Here is a 19,993-nt window from a genome sequence, read left to right on the forward strand (position 1 = left end):
AAATTCGATTCAAATTGAAAAAACTATTACTGTCTCTTTAAAAAACTTTGACTTCGACACTTTGCCACCTTAAACCTGCCGAATTGCAGTTTAGCCTATGGGGGACCTCCTATAACCTTTCTATAGCGTTTGACTAGGTTTTGAGTAGTCAAAGTATTTTTTTGTAAAATAATTCTAATCGTTCGATTCGAACGTTTTTTACTTTGATCGAAAACGGCCGTTTTCGATCGAAAAAATACTTTGACTATCGAAGTATCAAATTCGATAGTCGAATTTCGAAGTTTATTAACTTCGAAATTCGACCCTTAGTAAATGTGCCCCTTAGTATGTGTAACATAGGAATAATGTGTGTAACTGGTACTATAGACTTTGGGGTCCATTTACTAACAATCCAGGAATCTCTAAAGATTAATGGTTCTTCATTTTTTTTAAAAAAAAAAGCTCTAAAAATGTGAGATTTATGAAGTTTGAAAACCACTGATACAAAACATTACCAGGTAAAATTTGTCGAGGTCCTAAATGAATCAATGGGAGCTGCGCTGATCCTATTGGACCTCTTTAAATCAATTCGGACTTTTCATATTTTTTCCACTAGGAATTGTCCGGAAAAACTCAAATTTGTAGAGGTTTTCAATGTATTTGTATTTTTTAGAGCAACATTCAGCGCAATTTTCTGTTTTTTTTTTTTTGATACATTCGTAGTTTTACGGTTTGTGAGTTTAGTCGTGGTTTCAAAAACCTCTAAAATCCAACCTTTGATAAATAGGCCCCCAAGTATGTGTAACGTGGGTGTAGTCTATGGAAATAATGTTTGGTACTGGGTGTGTAGACTTGCTATGTTTTACCTGGGAATGTGTGGTGTCATATGTATAATTATGGTAATGGTACCCTAAGTATAAAGTCTGGTTCTAATGCTTCTTATTTGGTATATATATATGTAATCCAGTGTGTAACCTGTTACCCATTCACAACAAGTGCATATTCTTACTATGTTACCTGGGATAATCTGTGAAACTAGGCTGTTGGGATGAATAAGTACATCTGGGTCTAATTAAAAGGGCAGCCAGTGTAAAGGTTAAGTATATGTAACCTGATTATAATGTATGGAACCAGTGCAAGTCACTCAATATATGTTACCTGGATATCATGTATGTTACCAGTGTATAACCATTCAAGGTATAAATTAAGTAGCCACAAATTGGCTATAATCACATGACTATGATTATTCTTCAGTGTATAGAATTGTGTGGGTGATTTACTCTTTGGTCTTAAAATGTGAAATGTGAAAGAATACAAAGATTGACTCTTACTCAAAGCTTGTGTAACACGAGGGAACAAAGTCAGAAAGCACTGCGTAACTTGTCTGCGCGATATATAAATAAATGATGATGATGATGAGGTGGGTAAGAATCAATATTAGATTCTCCAACTCACTTTGGTCTTTTCTCTTATCTGATTAATGAGCCCACATGCAATTGGCATTGGGGCAACAGTGCTCAGTGCTTCTGCTGAGCACCACTCAGCACTATAACCTCATTAAACAGAATGGTGTTTGACTTCTCAAAGCAGCCTGATTTCATTGGGCACATCAAGACACATACAAGAGTCCTCTGCACTCAACCCATTATCAATATATTTAAGACAGAGCCATTTTGTGCATACTTCTACTGAAAAATTGGGCACATCAACAAATATTGTGGTGGTGGATCTTAAGCAGAAACAGGCCTATAAACAGACGTTGGTAAAAAGTAAAGGTCCCGATTTTTTTGTATTAATATTCTTAATATAAGGTCAAGCATGATCAGTGGCATTCAGATCAATCTGAAACATTCTCACCCATCATTGCCAATTTAACATTTGTAATTAAATTCTAGTTTTTGAATGTAAGGCAATGTTGTTGCTGCTAGTATTTTGTAGTATATGGTTTTAGAAGAAAAGAGAAAATCACCATTCCAGACTTAATATTTGCAGGTATGAATTCTATTGCAATTATAGTTGCCACCTTTTCTAGAAAAAAATACCGGCCTTCCTATATATTTATCTTTTTTCCCTATTAATAACATTGGGATCAACCATCGTTTTTACCGGCCAGGTGGCAACCCTAGTTGCAATCCATTTCTGCCATGAAGTCAGTATATTAACAGAGAAAAGGGTGTTTGTGCTTAACAGTGATCTGTGAGTAAATAATCCAAGTGTAGGGTAATGCTTCTTTCTCAAACTGCTCTGTGTTATGGGCTTTTTTCCTGCCTGTATCAGTGCATTGCGCCATTTGCATTAGGTATGTTTAGCACTGCTGTGTGGATTATTTGTATGGAAAATGTATTGTGGGAATGCGCATATGTGTGCTTTGTATATTTTGTGTTGCACCTCCTCAAAACTGTGCTGCCTATTACTCTGGAATGTACAAAGCAGGAAAAAGTTCTGTATTCCCCTACTGTGCAACAGTATCCCTGCCACCTTACAAGTGGTTGTGTGCTCTAGTGTGTAAACTGACTGTGACCCTCAGAAAGGAACAGGCTCTATAGGGGAATCAGATATATGTTTATGCTAAAAACTAGGGCCTTTAGTTATGAGGTGGAAGCCATGGCTTACTACATGCTGTCTTATCTCTGTTGGCTATGAATATATTGTTATGGTAGCGGCAAAGCTAAACTCTATCTAGAAAGGGAAATGTGCTTGGAGTTTGCATGCGGTTTCAAATAGGGTGTCTCATAAATATATTTTTCCATTTAGACTAAGGGGGTTATTTACTAAACTCTAATAGGACTTTTTGGGTCAAAACTCAAATTTTTTTTTTAAAAAAAACTCAAATTGTTTGAGATTTATTAAAGCCTGATGAAACAAAAAGCCAGAATCCGAAAATCCTCTATCTCAGACCTGCCGAGGTTGCGTATAATTTAATGGCAGAGATCCCTATCCTTTTTTGTGAAGTTTCTGGGGTCTGCCCTGAAAATCTGACCATTTTGGGAAAAAATCCAAAAAATTCAGGTTTTCGGGAAAAAGCCCCAAAAAAATGTGTACAATTCAGGTTTTCATTCAATTTTACCCGGTCCATTTGAATCAAGTTTTTTTAATAATAAAAAAGGTAAAATCGGGTATGGGAGTTTGGTTATGGGTTTTTTTATTTTAAAAATGAGAAAAATTCAGATTTTAGTAAATAACCCCCTAACTGTTAAATTCTACAAAACCATAGGATTTCAAACAGATTGGCAAGAAGACACCAAAATATAATGCTCCTCTATGCACTTTCTATGCCATTAGATTAAAGGGCTTTAGATGACTGATGGGAATTATAGAAAACAAAGTTCACTCTTACACTGGAGAAGTGACCCATGGCAACCAATCACTGGTCACCTGTAATAATACTAATGAAAGGAGGCCTTTGATTGGCTACAGTGGGTTACTAATCTGTTTGGTGCATTCCCAAATGTTTCTTAGTTGTGCTTTTTTTGTAGCGACTGGATAGGAGGGCTGTTGGACAACACAGGGAATCTAAGGGGCTTTTCATAGTCTATGACAGCCAACGCTCGAGTGTTACCCGACAGCCAGTCATGTATTTCATTTTCGAAGCGTTAAAAATGTGATTGACTCAATCACATTAAAATAAGAAGAAAGGTTTTGACACCATTGTGTGATTCATTTAGATCAGATTTTCACGCTATGATGATGTCTGCCCTACAAAGCGTTTTGTGGGAACAAGGTCAGTATGTAACTGAGAATCTACAGAACATATTTGTTAAAGTTATGAATCTTCAACGCAAACATAAAATGCTTAGATTAGGGTTAAACCCATAGGATTATACCCTTCTTGTTTGGCAGTGTAACGATCAATAATCTGCAATATTAACATTTGTAGCACAGAAATACAACCAGAATTGTGTGCAGCTATAATCTTTGGAACCAGTCCTGTTTTTCGGCAGAGCAACTAAGTGATTTAAATTTCCTCCAGATTTATTTGGTTTTTACTTCTTTGCTTGGACTGCCACATCTAAAGGGCTCAAATTATTCTGCAGTGGAACACAGATAAATCATTCATAGGTTATTCTAGAATTCTGGATGAAGCACCAGCATTCCATAGCTACCTCCTAATTGGAAATCGGATTCATGGGTCACTCGGAAGTCAATTAAATAGCATTCAACATAAATGAGGTAAACAGGAACTGCTTAATGAAGGCTAATAGGCTGACAATTACAGCAAACCGCATGGCTTTCCAGTGACAGTCTATTTATATAGTAACTAATAAGCAAGGCAGTAGGTAATGCACAATTTACATTATTACATCAAAGGCTTCATTTGCATGGGTCTTCAGTATCTGCCCTCTGGAGGGGTCAAGCTCAGTCAATTTAAAGGGGAAATATGCCCATATAACCAGTTAATTATACATTTCTTTTATACCAAAGGGCAATTAAATGTTCAATAAAATATGGCCTTTTTTAAAAAAAAAGTTAAAGCCACCAAACTTCCATCCAGAAATCCTCTGATGCAGCTCTTCATCTTCCTCACACCTCTGGGACCTGCATGTGCATTTTGCTAACCCAGAGTGCACTGCAGCCATGGGACAGCACAATGTACATTAGAGGACTAGAAGCAAAGAATTGCTAAAGGTACATTTGGAGGGCTTTAACCTATTTTAAAGCCCTCCTATGCCCAAGACTTGTTAAACGTGGCCATGTTTAGTTAGGGCCTTTAGTTTCCCTTTAACTACTTCCCAGGAATTCACGGAATGCATCAATATGTAATTAAAAACACACACATATATATAGAGCTCTCCAAGGGTGGCATTTTCCTCCTATGAAACATGCATAGCACAACATGTGTTTCAATGCATATACAGAGCTGATAACCCATTTCTACAGATACACCAAACGGCTCAGCCATTACCTGGTGTGCATAAGTGAATACTTCATGGTAACAATTTAAACTGGCTAGCTACATTTATTAACAGTACAGTGTATCTCTGAGTTTGCATGGCTAGGGCTCCCCTATTCTGCTTTTTTCAACTACAAATATCTGGTATTCTTAAAAACCAGCAACACTTTTTAGTATCTGTTTCTCATAAGTTTTCCCCATCAATAAGGCTACATGCATGACTGGTAGTTGCCATATTGCTTAGACTGAGGCACAACAGGGGCACAACACCACCTATTGGTGATAAACTGTTAAATGAGGCAAGAAATATATTGATATAGTATAAAAAAGAAGGTTTTGTGCCTTCATATTTCACAGGCTAAAGAAGAGTAATCAATGAATGGGGTGTAGATTTTGTTATCTACTTGGGTTTCTTACATTCCAAGACAGAAGTCCTATAACTTCTTTGAAAGTTTAAAAAGTAATTTTCTATATCTGTGAATAAAAGTATACTAGGTATGCATCTCTATTCCAATTATAATGAACCATAAACCATACATTCTTGGTCAAATCTGGGTGCCAGTGCCATATTTTTAAAAAAAAAAAATCTCACAATTTTGGACATATCAGATATAAGCTCTTTTAAAAATTTTGATTTTTTTTCGAGCACAAACCAATTCATTTGCTTATAATTTATGGACCTACCCATAATTAAATAAGTGATCATAGAATTGCAGCATTTTAACAACCACTAGGTATTGACCAATATTATTAGATGTGACATAAATATGTTGTTGAACCACAGCTCTCCAACAACCAATGTCTCTAAGAGAATGATAGGAATTATCGTTTTTAACAACTGATTAGGTATAATTATGCAAAGGAACAATATTCACCTACGTTCAAAGTATGATATGAAAGACAGGGCTTGAATTGAAGATTTGCTCTGCCTATTCTATTATTATTATCATGATTATTATTATTAAGTGCCAATGGAAGTCTTTTTTTTATCATTACAACCACCCCAATAAGAATCTGCCTTTTACTAAACTGCTACCTGTACTTTAGGTTTACTAAACAAAGCATTTCACTAGGAAGGGGAATTTGATTAAATACCCTCTGGTGGAAGAAATGTAGGTATAACATTAACTACAGATATATTTAAAAAAAGGCATTTCCAGTAAAAGCCCTACTTATTGGATTCATATTGAACGCAGGTATATGCATACCAAAGTGTTTAGAGTAAAAACATATAGTTGTATGGGGAAGTCTGCTTAAATCTGTTTGAATATGTAAGTATATAAATGATCTTTCTCTTCTATACATATATTTAAGTGCCTCAGATTTAGCAAAAATGAAAGGGCTTATATCACCTTTTTTAAAAAGGGAGTAAGCATGCTATGGAGAGGTTCAACTGGCATCTGTTGATTCCAATATATATATGTTAGAAGTGGTGTTAGCCTTCTGCTGCTGCCTAGGTAGAAACAGGTGAATAGTAGTCATCACAATGGCTTCTAAATTAATTGTTTTGAGAAGTAATACAATCCCTTTAAGTATAGATGGGCAAAACCACGCCCAAATATGTAGTTCGTGTTTCCGTTGCATTTTGTTCAATGGAGAATTGGTATCATTCACCCCGGCTAAAAAAGGGTTATCTGACCATATATTATTTCTATAAAGCATGTGTATGTAAGAATCTTTATGTGTACACAAGAGGTAAGGAGTTACATCAGCAATGACAACCTGTGGCGTTTCGTATGTTTGCTGAATTACAGCTCTTCAAAAAGCTCTGCAAAAACTAATTGAACAACATCTGGAGGGTCACATGTTGCCCACACCTTAGTTATACAGTAGATTGTGGCATTCAAGTTCAATACTTCCTCTGCTGCCCTTCAGAAACAGTATACGTACCTCCAATAAGCCTTTAAGTTAAACAGAAACTCAATCACTGGCCTGGTTGTTGGCAGGGCCATATCTTGTCATCAGAGTCAGACTGGGCTTCCTACAGCGCACCAGAGAAACTGATATTGAGATCCAACTGTCATTAGAAGTAAGTGGTAAATGAAGATATTGTTTTGAATATTACTATGATGAAAATAAGCAATGGTTATGGAAATTTCCCTAGGCAGGGGCTCCCTATGCACCCTGGGCCTAATGGGTGATTCTCTGGGGCGCAGGCAGGCCAGTCTGACCCTGCTTTGCATCTACATCCAACATGAGTCCTCCCATGCCCACCCTAACCCCTTTTTTTTTTATATAAAAAAAGCCACAGCCTTAAACCCATTTGTTAAAACAGAAGTGTGCAGAAGTCAACCCCTTCACTGCCAGTGGGCTGTTTTGCATTGGAGGGGCAAACCTATCCATCAGGTTATGCAATTTCAATGGCGTTTTGTAACATGTTCCCTTTCACAGTAGTTTCTTTTCTTTTTCCCCTGATTTAATGTTGTCCGTCACTTCTAAAGCTAAAGCTAAAATGAGATCCACGTCCCTTTAAGAAAGTTCAAAGTTCACATTTCCAAAATAGAACAGAAAAAAGGGAAATAAAAGAATTGGAAAAAAAGGAGAGTTTCATTTTTGGTCTTTTCTCCTTTTTTTTGTTTTCTCTCCATTCATCCCTTGCTCAGACAGGTCCTCCTTTTGGTGCGGTAATTTTTGGTATGCTGTCAGTTCCCCCTCATTTAATTGGTGCTTTCTCTGAAGTTAAATAGTTTATATGTATTTTATTTAATCCTTTGGCACAGAAGAGAAACTTGTTTTTCTTTTTTAAAAAACTTACATAGAAAATTAAAAAACAAAAAATGGAATAACTAATAATGAAAGATTTTTTTTTTTAAAGAGGCCATTAAAGCTTGGACGGAGGGCTGGAGGGATAAGCAGACCTCCTGACACCTCACTGGAATTTTCAATTTTTGGTTTCAACAAGACTCTCTCCTTGAGATTCTTCTATATATCGGCTTTTTCGTATGAGGTATATAAGACAGAGAAAGACGCACCTCTGCAGCCCTTACCCTTTCAACACCTTTTTCATTGTCCGTGGGAGTCAGGGTGCAGAAGGAGGGGAAACATGAAATATTTTTGGTAACACTATTTCTTGTTATATTTCATTCTTCGCCGGAGCTCAGAGTCTGTACTTTGGCACAGCATCGGCAAAGAACTAAGTTTTTTATTTGGTATTTCCATCGTGTGTATTTTGGTTTCATTTTTTGGTTTGAAAAAAATCACGCAATGATCCTGAAAATCTATCCCATGAAAAAAAAGAAAAAAGCTAAAAAGACATTTTGGCAGCATAAATAAATAAATATAAAATGATAAAAAAAAGGCAATGGGGGTGCAGTTGGGAAATATACAAAGCCTATTTGCTATTGTGCACAGCAAGAGTTAAAAAATATATACAAATATTAATACTGGAAAAATGATGTCAAAAGGGGAAAGGAAAATGTAACTTTGTAAATGAGATCTAAGAACAACAACAAAAATAAGCATCCGGGGAGAGGTGGGAGAACAATAGAAGCAGATAGAGATTTCCGTTTGCTTAGCAGAAAAGTAACAGTCTGCTACTAATATGTCAAACTGGAAGTTAAAAAATAAAGTCATATTTCTCTGTAATGAGGGCTGTGAAATGATCATTGTTTTTTCACAGGGGATGGGGATAATAAAGAAGGAAGCTATTTAAAGTAGTAAGCGGAGTTCATTACTGGCGAGACATAAGCAAAATAAAGGTTCCAGAATAAACTATGGGTTTTTTTTAAATGGACTTTTGAACTTGACACAAATACACAGAATTACTCTGAGGTTCTAGAAACATGATAGGCTTTGGATAAAGCTGTTGTTTTGGTTTTTGGTGTAGGTGGGAAGAGTGTTATGAATGAGGTGGGAGGGGGTTCTTACTCAACCCTATTTTCCCACATCTCACCCATGCACCCCACCCATAAGCGGCCTCTCTCTCTTTCCGCATTGGATAAAGGGGTTTATTTTCCTATTATCCACTCCCAACAATGTTATGGGGGAGTAAAAACGAAGAAGAGGAGGATGGAAGGGGGTAGAATATCCCCAACCCCCTCACCATTTCTAGTTTTATCCCCCAATTTGTCCTGTTAATGGTAACAAAAAAATGGCACATAGCTCAATAGAAACAACAAGAGAGCAGGGAGCTCAGTCTTTTATGAAATCCTTTGGTTGAGGAGAACACAATGTACCCCAGAGGAGAGTTTAGCACATTTTTGGTTTTTCTGCAATATTTCCGAGGTTTGAAATGTTTTTGTTCTTATTTGGTTTAAAATTCTTTTTGGTTCTTCTTTTTTTTTTTTTTGGTTCCATCACCCCACTCCACGCATATTTTGTCTTCGGTGGGGGGAAGGGGAAAGAGGCAGCGGCTCTAAAATACACTCAAGCCTCTCCCCCCTAATGTATCCAAGAGCCACCAAGCTAGAGTAGGCTCAGCGTGGGTGCTGGTGGGTGTTCAAAGAGGAGAATGTGTTCTTCACTCACTTTCCCCACCATTCTGGGAGCCTCCAGGGCTGGGCTGGAGGGTGGGGACAGCTGCCTCTACAGAGGATGTGGTAGAAGAAGGAGAGAGGCTAGGGGTTCCACCAGCAGAAGGTATGCGTGCCAGGCTTGAGCTGATGAGGGGGAGACCCCCAGGGTTCAGGAAGAATGGAGGGCTCACCAGGCTGTGGGCACTGGAACTGCCAGCTAGAACAAGGCCACCACTGCCATCAAGTCCGGAGAGAGGCAGAGAGCCACCACTGGTCAGAGCTATGGAGAAAAGAAAGATTGAGATATTATGATCTAGATCTAAATGCTCTCAATTCTCTCTTTTTACTGAATAACAAATCCTACGCTGAAATGTACTTCTCTGTGACATTTTTATTTCAAACTTGAAATGGTTTTATGTTAGAGAAAGAATTGTTTGAACAATAACAGAATTTTTCAGTTTTTCTTTTTCATATAAATTTTTTTTTTTGAGAAAAAAAATTTCAACGTAGGATTTGTTATACAGTAAATTGAAAAAATTGGTCAAGGGTGTGAATACTTTTTACAAGGCACTGAATAATACAAAGTGGTGCGGTAATGAGACGTGACATGTAGATAGGAAGAGGATTTGTGATAGTCAGGTCCTGTATTTTTGTTGCTGGCTCTGCCACTAAATGTATCTGATGCTGACAATGGGGGTATTTTACTAGCACTAGAAAAATTTCTTTCAGTAACCCATAGCAACCAAGCGTTGGCTCTGATATGTCTACGGCATATAGAGTAACAAAGGTACGTTTTTTTTTATTAGCAGCAGTGTCCTGTGTTAGGGGATACCCACTGTATTGTTAAGAACAGTGGGGATGGGGTCTTTATTCAGCTGCAACCGTTTTTAGGTGTAGATGAGAGTATTTTAACATAACACTTCCCTTCATACATCATATAGGCAATGTATGTACATACACACACATAGAGCAGCTATGGGAAATTAAATGTGGTGTATCTATGTAGCAAACCTTACATGAGGCATGAGATGGTTGAGAAATTCTCTGAGCTAAAAGTGTAAGTATAAATGAAATCCTCTAGTTACTCCATTTGTGCCTCAAAGCTAGAGTGCAAGCCTCAAAGCTAGATTGCAAACCAGTCTGTAAGTCTATGTATGTCCAAACACAGTTTCCCAGCCCATAATAAGTCTGTGCCCACATATGAGCTGCAGCTGCCTCTGCTGCTCATTCCCCTAATCTTCATTTGTTGCAGTTGCTGTATTACACATTAAATATGATTACATGCAAATCCACTTCCAGTATAATGAAGGTGATAGCTGGTTTCACACTTGGTGATATGGGATGAGGGGCAAGGCAAATAGCATTTCATGTTGTAATGTGATGAAGCATGCTATGGAGGATGATTTGGACTGAATGTGGTCATGTGATTTTTCCTGTTCTACAAACCTTGTATGGTGGCCAGTGGGTTTCCCGCCATGAGGGTCGGGTTTAACCCTGCGCTGACCCCGAGCATTGTTCCCCTGCAAGATCAAGAGCAGGGGTCAAAGCAGGTAATTAAAGTACTGGATAATAACACTTTAAAGGGCTTTAGTTTGTAGAAATAGAAACCCTGATATAATACAAGGCCCTACCTACAAGTTGTGTAGAGCGGTCGTTGTGGAGGCCTACAGTCTGCATTAGTTTGCCATAGACATCTAGGAATGACAACATCATTTTAATGGACACATTGGACTGCCCGTGTTTAGACCTCAACACATGCATTTTCTAGGTTTCTGCGCTGAAACTCTTACAGTGTGCAAATAAATCTACAACCTTCGCTTCTCAGCAATGTAATAATGACATGGGAAAATATATTTCATCACTGACAAAGTCTTGAGAACAGAAAGCACACAACTGAATCTAAGATGAAACCACAAAAAGTAAAAAAAAAAAAAGATCAAAAGAAAGTGTTGTTTCCAGTTAAAACAATAACTGCAATGAGGCCAACAATCCAGGCTTGTGTGCAAAGAGTTATCTAATCATTTTAAATGTTTAAATAGCTACAATGCTATAAATTGTGATAACACGTGATACAAATGCTGGAGTGTGCATGGGGCATGTAAGTATCACAACAGACAATAGGGTTCATGTACAATGAGGAAGGCAGCTCTCTGTTTTGCAGATTGTGAGCCCAGAAACCTATGGCTAGCCCTATGAATGCATTGCTGCTTTTGTTAGGCAGTAATGAATTCATGAGGAGTGTGGTCGGGGGAAGTACATAGACAACTCTTATGCGGATGATGCAGGTCGCAGTAGGGCCCTGCCGTTACCACCTATGGACCGCAGTAAGGATAGGGTTGGCCAGAACTCCTTTCAATCTGGCACCAGATTTTGAGTTGCAAGGTACAGAGCACATCCAGTACAAAACAAAACCAAAAGGTGGCCATACTATGTACAGACACTTATAGGTTTAGCTGGGGTGGCAACCAGTCGGACAGTCTATGGCCACCTTTAGAGTGCATGCAACAACCTAACACAAGAATCCAATAGGATTTATCCTATTTGGGCCCTCAAAAATAAATTAAAATGTATTAAAAAAATTAGATTAGAATTACATTTTCTTTCACTATGCCAAAATATTTTTTTGGGTGGACGTCGCTTTTATGGTACCATCCCCCAACAAAGCATGTTAAGTGAGAGATATCTGTTAACTGATACATATACAATGTCATTATTGTATTTGCTTTTCTAGGTGTAGCGCCATGCTTTTTAATGATCGTCTGTTCTAGAATCAAGGGCAATTTTAGAATTCCTCTTGATTATGTCTCTCAAGGGGAAGATTTATCAAAATAATGTGAGATTAGAGCTCGTCACAGAAAAACGCACCCATGTTCTATTCATTCCTATGGGATTTTTGAAATCGCATTTACTAATAGAATTCACCATTTGATGGATCTTCTTTTAAAAATCTCATAGGAATGAATAGAAAGTGAGCAAGTTTTTCTGTGTTGAGTTTTAAATTCACACTTTGATAAATCTTCCCCCTAAGTCTTTTAACCCATCACCATTTTAACCAATCAAATGGTTTCTTTCAAACAAGTTACCAGAAATTGCTACCTACTGATTGATTACTATGAGTTAATAGATCTGGTGCAAACTTTGCCACTCTTGTTACATTTCCCTATTAGAGCTGATGGATTAGTGCATCATATTAGGACCCCAAGAATCTGTACAGCCATAAAATTCTTCTGCCTCACATCACTTACCCAGCACTTGGACTCAGTCCTGTCAGGCTGAGACCGGAATGGGTGCTGCTCTGGGGACTCGCGCTTGTGCTGTTGCTTGGAGGAGGGGTGGCAGATGGTGGTGCTGTGTTTGAGGGTGGGCGTGGGTGAACAAGAGACCCCACTGCAGAAGGTAAGGTAGTCACTGCCAGAGATAAAGTTATAAGAAGGATTTAAAAGGGGAAGTTGATGTTCAGACATAGATGCATAAATGTGGTGTTGGGTGTCCAACCTGTTGAGAGTTGTAGTTTAGAGTTGAAAAAACTGAAACATCTCCAATACAGATAATATTAGGAAATTAACAACTATAACAAAACTTCCACTTTCTGTGCATGCATAATATGTCTAATCTAGTGAATTTCACGGACACAAGCACAGAATATGACAGCGGTGAAGAGTTTCTTCAGTGCATGAGTCTAAATTGCATCTGCCCATTGGCTACTTAAAGGGATACTGTCATGGGAAATCTTTTTTTTCCAAAACACATCAGTTAATAGTGCTGCCCCAGCAGAATTCTGCACTGAAATCCATTTCTCAAAAGAGCAAACAGATTTTTTTATATTCAATTTTGAAATCTGACATGGGGCTAGACATATTGTCAATTTCCCAGCTGCCCCAAGTCATGTGACTTGTGCTCTGATAAACTTCAATCACTCTTTACTGCTGTACTGCAAGTTAGCGTGATATCACCCCCCTCACTTTTTCCCCCAGGCGCCAAACAAAATAATAATGGGAAGGTAACCAGATAACAGCTCCCTAATACAAGATAACAGCTGCCTGGTAGATCAAAGAACAACACTCAATAGTAAAAACCCATGTCCCACAGAGACACATTCAGTTACATTGAAAAGGAAAAACAGCAGCCTGCCAGAAAGCATTTCTCTCCTAAAGTGCAGGCACAAGTCACATGACCAGGGGCAGCTGGGAAATTGACAAAATGTCTAGCCCCATGTCATATTTCAAAATTGAATATAAAAAAATCTGTTTGTTCTTTTGAGAAATGGATTTCAGTGAAGAATTCTGCTGGAGTAGCACTATTAACTGATGCGTTTTGAAAAAAACACGTTTTCTGATGACAGGATCGCTTTAATGCTTGAATTTACACCTGAAATATTGTGTAAACACCAAAAAGGAGACACAGTGTTCTTTGGATGTAGAGAGTAGACTGCAGAGTTAAGTAAGATGACATGTACTGTAACATTGGGATAGAGTAGCTCATGGTTTTTTGGTATTGGAAGCTCTGTAGGACTGTAGTAGATTTACCTGTTGTGCTGAGGTTACTGGAAGCCTGTGAAGTGAGGATTGGGGCAGACACCTGGGGTGACACCTGGAGCAGATCAAGGAAAGGAGGAGAAATGAGAGAGGGGAACAAAGGGAAAAATAAGGAGAATGGGAACGGAGAAAAAAGCAACAGCGAGGCTACTGTGTGGGGCCATAAGACTGCACACATTAGGGGGCAGATTTATTAAGGGTTGAATAGTAAATTAGAATTTTTGAATTGTTTTTTGGTGTAAAAATTCACACATAAATTATAATCCTCCAATTCGAATGTAAATTCAAATTTGACATTTATCACACCTCGATCATGGAAACAGTTCTAATTCGAATATTTGCCACTAAAACCTACAGAGTTCATTTACAAGTCAATGGCAGAAGTACGTTGAACCATTTGAATTTGTTAATTGTGTTCCTGACATTCGATTTTTTTTCGGAGGAAAACTAAATTTGTACGTTTCCAAATTTGATTTGTACGATTCTATTTCGAATCGAATTTTAGGGTTGGGATTATTCAATCAAATATCAGACATTCAAATTATTTTTAAATAACCTCCAATCCGAGTTGGGAGCATGTTCTAATTTATTAGAGTAAAAAAGAATTCACATAAATTCGACCATTGATAAATCTGCCCACTGGTGATTATGCACATAGCGTTCAGGCTAGTAATAGCATAATGTAGTAAATATCACACTATCACCTTTGGCTGGCTGCATATCATATTGGAGATTTAGGTGATGTGTGATATACACTGTGTGTGAGGGTAATGGCCACACAGTTGGTTTATTATACAGTGTCCCATAAAGCAGCCTCTTTTCCTAGGTTTGGGATGAGTAGCATAAAATGTCATTTTTACCATGTGTGCTCCAAACAACGACCCCTTGGCCTGCGTGGGGCTAAGTGGTGTGCTGCTACAGGGGTGTATGCGTTTCTCCTTCTGTCGGCGGTTACAGAACCACACACGGATCACCTCCTTCTCCATTTTCAGCTGCTCAGCAATCACAAGGATCTCCTCAGAGGTAGGTTTCTGGTTCTGGAGGGATGTCAAGTAATATACAACAAACTTACGCCAAGTTTAATTATTATCATCCATTCCTCCCTCTAGCCTCCTCTCCATCAGCCTGCTATGCTAAAGAGCTTCCTATGTGACTAATCATAATCTGCAATACTATTTGCAACTCACCGCAATAAAGCTTTTCTCCAGTGCATATCGCACATTGGTCTCAATGCTGGTGCGTTTCTTGCGTCTGCGGCCTGGGAGCCCATCATATCCTCCTCCAGGGCTGCTCAGAGGATTGGGACTGGGGAGAGTGCTATCCACAGACATGGTTTCTGTAAAACAATTATGCAATTTTAACTGTGAAGGAAGGGTGGAATGTACAGTATAGACCCTTGCCCAGTAGAATGCCTAATCATGTCCCTTACAGAATTCCTATTTATCCAGCCTCACCTGCATCACTCAGCCATTTCTGCAGCAGTGGTTTCAGTTTGCACATATTCTTAAAACTCAGGTTAAGCGCCTCAAAACGTGAAATGGTGGTCTGAGAAAAATCATTTCCATAAAGCTTTCCCATAGCCAGGCCTACATCACCCTGCAACAGAAAATCACATCCCATTATGTTTCTTCACATCTAGAACTCAATGCTTCAACACTTGATGGATTTGTGCCTTTCCTGTCAACTGGACTTCATGTTAAAAAACAATGATTATGTCTGTTTGGAATGAGATTTGGGTGAAGAGTAACTACAGGGATTTTATTTTATACATTTGTAATTATATATAGAGAGCATAAGTACTAAATGCTAACTGACAATAAATGTGCAATAAGAGTATGTCAATAGTTGTCACAGCCCATGCAGTGCAACAAATACCTTACCTGAGTGAAGCCCAGTTTAATCCTACGCTGTTTGAAGGTTCTAGCAAACTGTTCCAGCTCTTCTAGATCATTAGGCTCTTCAGGATGAGATGTTGGATCAGAGTGAGACAGGAGAGGAGTATCCTGTGGGCCAGGTCGGGATACGGCCTAAATGATAACATGCATACATATTTTTTTGCATACTGGCACCTTGTTGCAAATGTTTTATTAATCTTCACTAGCTAATATTAATTGATCTACAAATGGTAATAATTAGACCATAAGTTAAACACATGAGTGTTTTCAGGCTATGGCAGCATCCATCAGACCCATACGGGCAATCTGTAGATTTTGGCAAATGCCAGTGCCTTTTTTAAAACTTTTTTGCAGACCTGGGGTCCAGGATATATTCTAGAGTGCTTCTAGTCACCTGAGTGGGGAGACTGGGCCTGGGCTGACTCGACAGAAGGTTCCCCTGATTTTGCTGAGGTAGCTGGAAGAGATTTGGTGCAGATATCAAGCCTGTAAGACAAATTGAAAATAGAGTTAGAATAATAACGTGGTACCTTTGATGGGCATTAGTAAACATCAAAGTATTTTAACTCACCTTGTTGACCCTGCCCGGCCTGGGGCAAAAGAAACTGTGGAGTTGACTGTAAGGGATGACCAGGTACTAGAACCAACTGCTGTAATTGTAGCAACTGTTGAATATCCTGAAGAAGGGTAGACAATTTGTCACATGGATGTACAAGATGATTCCACAGAAAAAAGTTTTTTACTATAGACCAGTGATCCCCAACCAGTAGCTCGTGAGCAACATGTTTCTCTCCAATGCCTTGGATGTTGCTCCCAGTGGCCTCAAAGCAGGTGCCTAGTTTGGAATTCCTGGCTTGGAGGCAAGTTTTGGTTGCATAAAAAACAGGTGTACTGCTATATAGAGCCTCCTGTAGGCTGCAGGTCCACATAGGGGCCACCAAATAGTCAATAACAACCCTTATTTGGCACCCTAGGAACGTTTTGCATGGCTTTGTTGCTCTCCAACTCTTTTTATTTTTGAATGTGGCTCACGAGTAAAAAAGGTTGGGGACCCCTGCTATAGACTGTGTCTAATATTAGAGTGCTGAAATCCATGTGTATGGAGAGAGAAAAAAGGGTATGAAATGGTGAGCCTATATTGGTTTAAACAATAGTGACACTGCTCAGCTGGTGGTATAATGGTAATGTAATGGCAATGGTCCCCAACCAGTGGCTCATGAGCAACATGTTGTTCACCAATCTCTTGGATGTTGCTCCCAGTGGCCTCAAAGCAGGTGCTTATTTTTGAATTGCTGGCTTGAAGACAAGTTTTGGTTGCATAAAAACCATGTTTACTGCCAGTCAGAGCCTCCTTTAGACTGCCTGTCCACATAGGAGCTACCAAATATCCAATCGCAGCCCTTATTTGGCATCCCCAGGAAATTTTTCATGCTTGTCTTGCTCCCCAATTTTTACAATTGAATGAGGTTCATGAGTAAAAAAGGCTGGGGACCTTGGTAATAGAACAACGGGTCACAAATGTTCCTAGCACTGAGGTGAAGAGAAAAAAGTGGGTCTAATATAGTCCTATGTAAAAACTGTATGAAAATAATTACATGGGTATGCTCAATGCAAATTCTATAAACTAGTTACAGAATGGAAACAGAAACATGCATATATGGATGCAGCTATGGATAGATGCAGAAGTGGTCACAAACAGGCAATGTTTAATGAGAAAGAGCATTATAAAATGATGTTGCAAAGAGAAACTTGCTGTACAATGCTATGTACTGAAATGGAGTTCTTTGGAAGCAAATTGCAATGAGAGTGGAGTGAGATATCAGTGAATAAGCAGGGTTGTAGTGCTCACCTGTGCAGTGAGGTGGATGGGCTGGGACAGAGCGAGCTGGTGAGGTTGTTGTTGACTGGTGGGGGGGGTCTGTGAGTCAGACCCAGACTGGGATGCACTGACGGCGGCACTGGATTGCTGCACAGCAGCGGCAAGAAGCTGAGCTTGCTGGAGAAGCAACTGCTGCTGTGCAGGGAGGAGAGCAGTGAGCTGCAGCCAGGGCCACAAAGAAAAAAGGACAAAAGCAGGAAAAAAGAAAGCAGGAGGGAAAGAAACAAGAGAAGAGAGCATAAAGAAATACAGAGGGAATAAAAAGAAATGAATGAAGAGTAAGGTAGAGAGAGGGAGAAAAAGACAAGATATTAAATGCAGGAAAGCAGCAAACAGCCAAATAAACACAGTGATTCTTAGTAGGGTTTTGTTAAGTCACAAGCAAAGAAAAGTGCAGCAAATACATAGCTATTAGCTACAACATAGTAAATATGTACACACGGATAGGTACAACCAGTATTACCTACTTGTGTGCTGATGCACATACCATACAGTCATACAAGGGAGAGATACAGCATGGTGCATACATACTTCATCATACATACAGTTACACAAAGAAACCTTAGGACATGGACAGATTAGCACATATGTACAGCACAGCTGTGTTCCTGCAGCAGGAATGAATATTGTTTCAGATTATGCGGGTGAGTAACAGCTGGAACAGCATGCGTTTGCATACTCGTGCATTTTGGCGCCACAATTGTCTCCGTGCATCCACACCCAGGTAGAAGCAGTGTCTTTGGGTGCAGACATAGTAGAAAGTGGATGCCAATGGATCAGCTCGTGCTTGGCCTCTGTATCAGCCCTTTATGGCATTAGACTGAGGCCAACTAGTGGTTAATTTTTACAAAGACATTGCAAAGTGCAAAAAGGATCAGTAACGTTTGATTACTAACTGTCAACTATTTTCCAGCTAGAGAATATGGGGTTATATTGAGGGTGCAGCATAAAAGACTCCCATACCACTGTACAAAGTGCAAATCCATTATCTGTAATACACATTACTGCAGTTAAGCCTGCATCCTCCCAGCTGCATTTTTCTTTTGAGACAGGGTATAACTTCTTTAGAAGCCAGCAATATGTTGGAAAACCAATACACTTGGCTGTATAGTAAGCAACTCATTATGAACCTTTTATATATCTTTGGTATTGGTATCAATGGAGATTACTTACCCCAGCAAGCTGACTCCCAGCCAAGAGGAGCTGTGTTTGGGGAAGGGATGTGGGGGGCTGCTGAGGGGCAGGTGGAGCCTGTGGAGTAGGAGGGGCAGAGGGCATTGGAGGGACAGGAGTGCCAGGTAGGGAGGGTGACCGGTCCCCACATTCTTCATCTGTCATCTATAATAGAGAAAGAGCAAGAAGGCATTAGAGGTCATATATAAATTGTAAGCTCTATAGGCCAGATACTTCCGACTGTGTCTATGTTATTTATAATGTTTGTGAGTTAGTTTTCTATATTTCAAAATTGGATCTACTGTAGTCACTTTTCCTTTGCTTATCTTGAAATTCCGTGTGGTCATGGATATAATATACCTACACCATTAGAAAATGATCGGGGCAAGAACAAGCAGCTGACCTGAAACAGTATACCTTGGTCACAATAACAGTGTAGTTCTGAAGCACTCATGGTACACCATGAAACACATTTCAGTAAGTAGAGGCTGCTCTTTTCTTTGTCACCAAATAAAATAATGAAAGTAAAGCAGGCCCAGACTGGCAATATTGAAACTGCTGGCTGCTGTGAGCCGCCGTATATTACTGATTTATATTTGACTGATCCTCTGGGTACTTGAATTGCCAATGTATGGTTTGGTGTTACTTGTCTATAAAGGTATGCATTCAAGCTAAAAATTGGGAGATGCTGAGCAGAACACGTAAGGCAAGAAAGGGATTAAGGGGAAGTAAGCAGCAGTGCTCAGGAAGCGGGTGCAGTGCAGTGACAGCGAGGGGAATTTCCCTCATGTGTCCCAAGGCTTTAAGTTTGACACACAACTGAGAAACGATTTACAGACAAGTTCATCATTGCTATAGAGTCTATTTTTGTGCTGGTTGAGAAAAATGTTAAACCTCATCAAATTCTGTTAACTCTCTCTATCTCTCTGTACTCTCTGTAAGTTGTAAGAAGACTTTTACTATTGTCACTATGCATTGGTCAGCGGCACAATCCCTCACAATGTATGGATTTTATATAGATATGTGAAACCCCATCTCTAGGCCAAACATTTTTATTTAAAGAACAAATCGTATTTTATAATAATAATAAGCATTTAAAAATATGTGCACAGGTGTATTTAGCCTACGATGATTCAGTTATACCACACATTCCAAGGCTTGATTATTTAGAACATATGGACTACTAA

The 19,993-nt window shown here is 39.0% G+C and overlaps 1 protein-coding gene across 4 annotated transcripts in view; it reads right to left on the reverse strand.

Moving 5' to 3' along the window:
* Positions 1-674: 674 nt before the first annotated feature.
* The window catches only part of LOC108696700 (POU domain, class 2, transcription factor 2), a 75,283-nt gene continuing 55,964 nt past the window's right edge, over positions 675-19,993 (reverse strand). For 2 of the 4 annotated variants that reach the window (XM_041569536.1, XM_018226291.2), the window contains exons 5-17: positions 18,807-18,971; positions 17,604-17,792; positions 16,326-16,431; positions 16,149-16,240; positions 15,740-15,886; positions 15,314-15,455; positions 15,047-15,195; positions 14,720-14,896; positions 13,851-13,914; positions 12,570-12,732; positions 10,956-11,018; positions 10,771-10,844; positions 675-9,604 (exon numbers count right to left, since the gene is read on the reverse strand). In XM_041569536.1, the coding sequence (XP_041425470.1) occupies positions 9,330-9,604; positions 10,771-10,844; positions 10,956-11,018; positions 12,570-12,732; positions 13,851-13,914; positions 14,720-14,896; positions 15,047-15,195; positions 15,314-15,455; positions 15,740-15,886; positions 16,149-16,240; positions 16,326-16,431; positions 17,604-17,792; positions 18,807-18,971 (1,806 nt within the window). In that variant the 3' untranslated portion in view covers positions 675-9,329. The remainder of the gene's footprint in view (positions 9,605-10,770; positions 10,845-10,955; positions 11,019-12,569; positions 12,733-13,850; positions 13,915-14,719; positions 14,897-15,046; positions 15,196-15,313; positions 15,456-15,739; positions 15,887-16,148; positions 16,241-16,325; positions 16,432-17,603; positions 17,793-18,806; positions 18,972-19,993) is intronic. The other 2 variants (XM_018226290.2, XM_018226292.2) reach the window with 2 other exon arrangements.

The sequence above is a fragment of the Xenopus laevis genome, chromosome 7L, assembly GCF_017654675.1.
Source record: "Xenopus laevis strain J_2021 chromosome 7L, Xenopus_laevis_v10.1, whole genome shotgun sequence".
Classification (NCBI taxonomy): Eukaryota; Metazoa; Chordata; class Amphibia; order Anura; family Pipidae; genus Xenopus; species Xenopus laevis.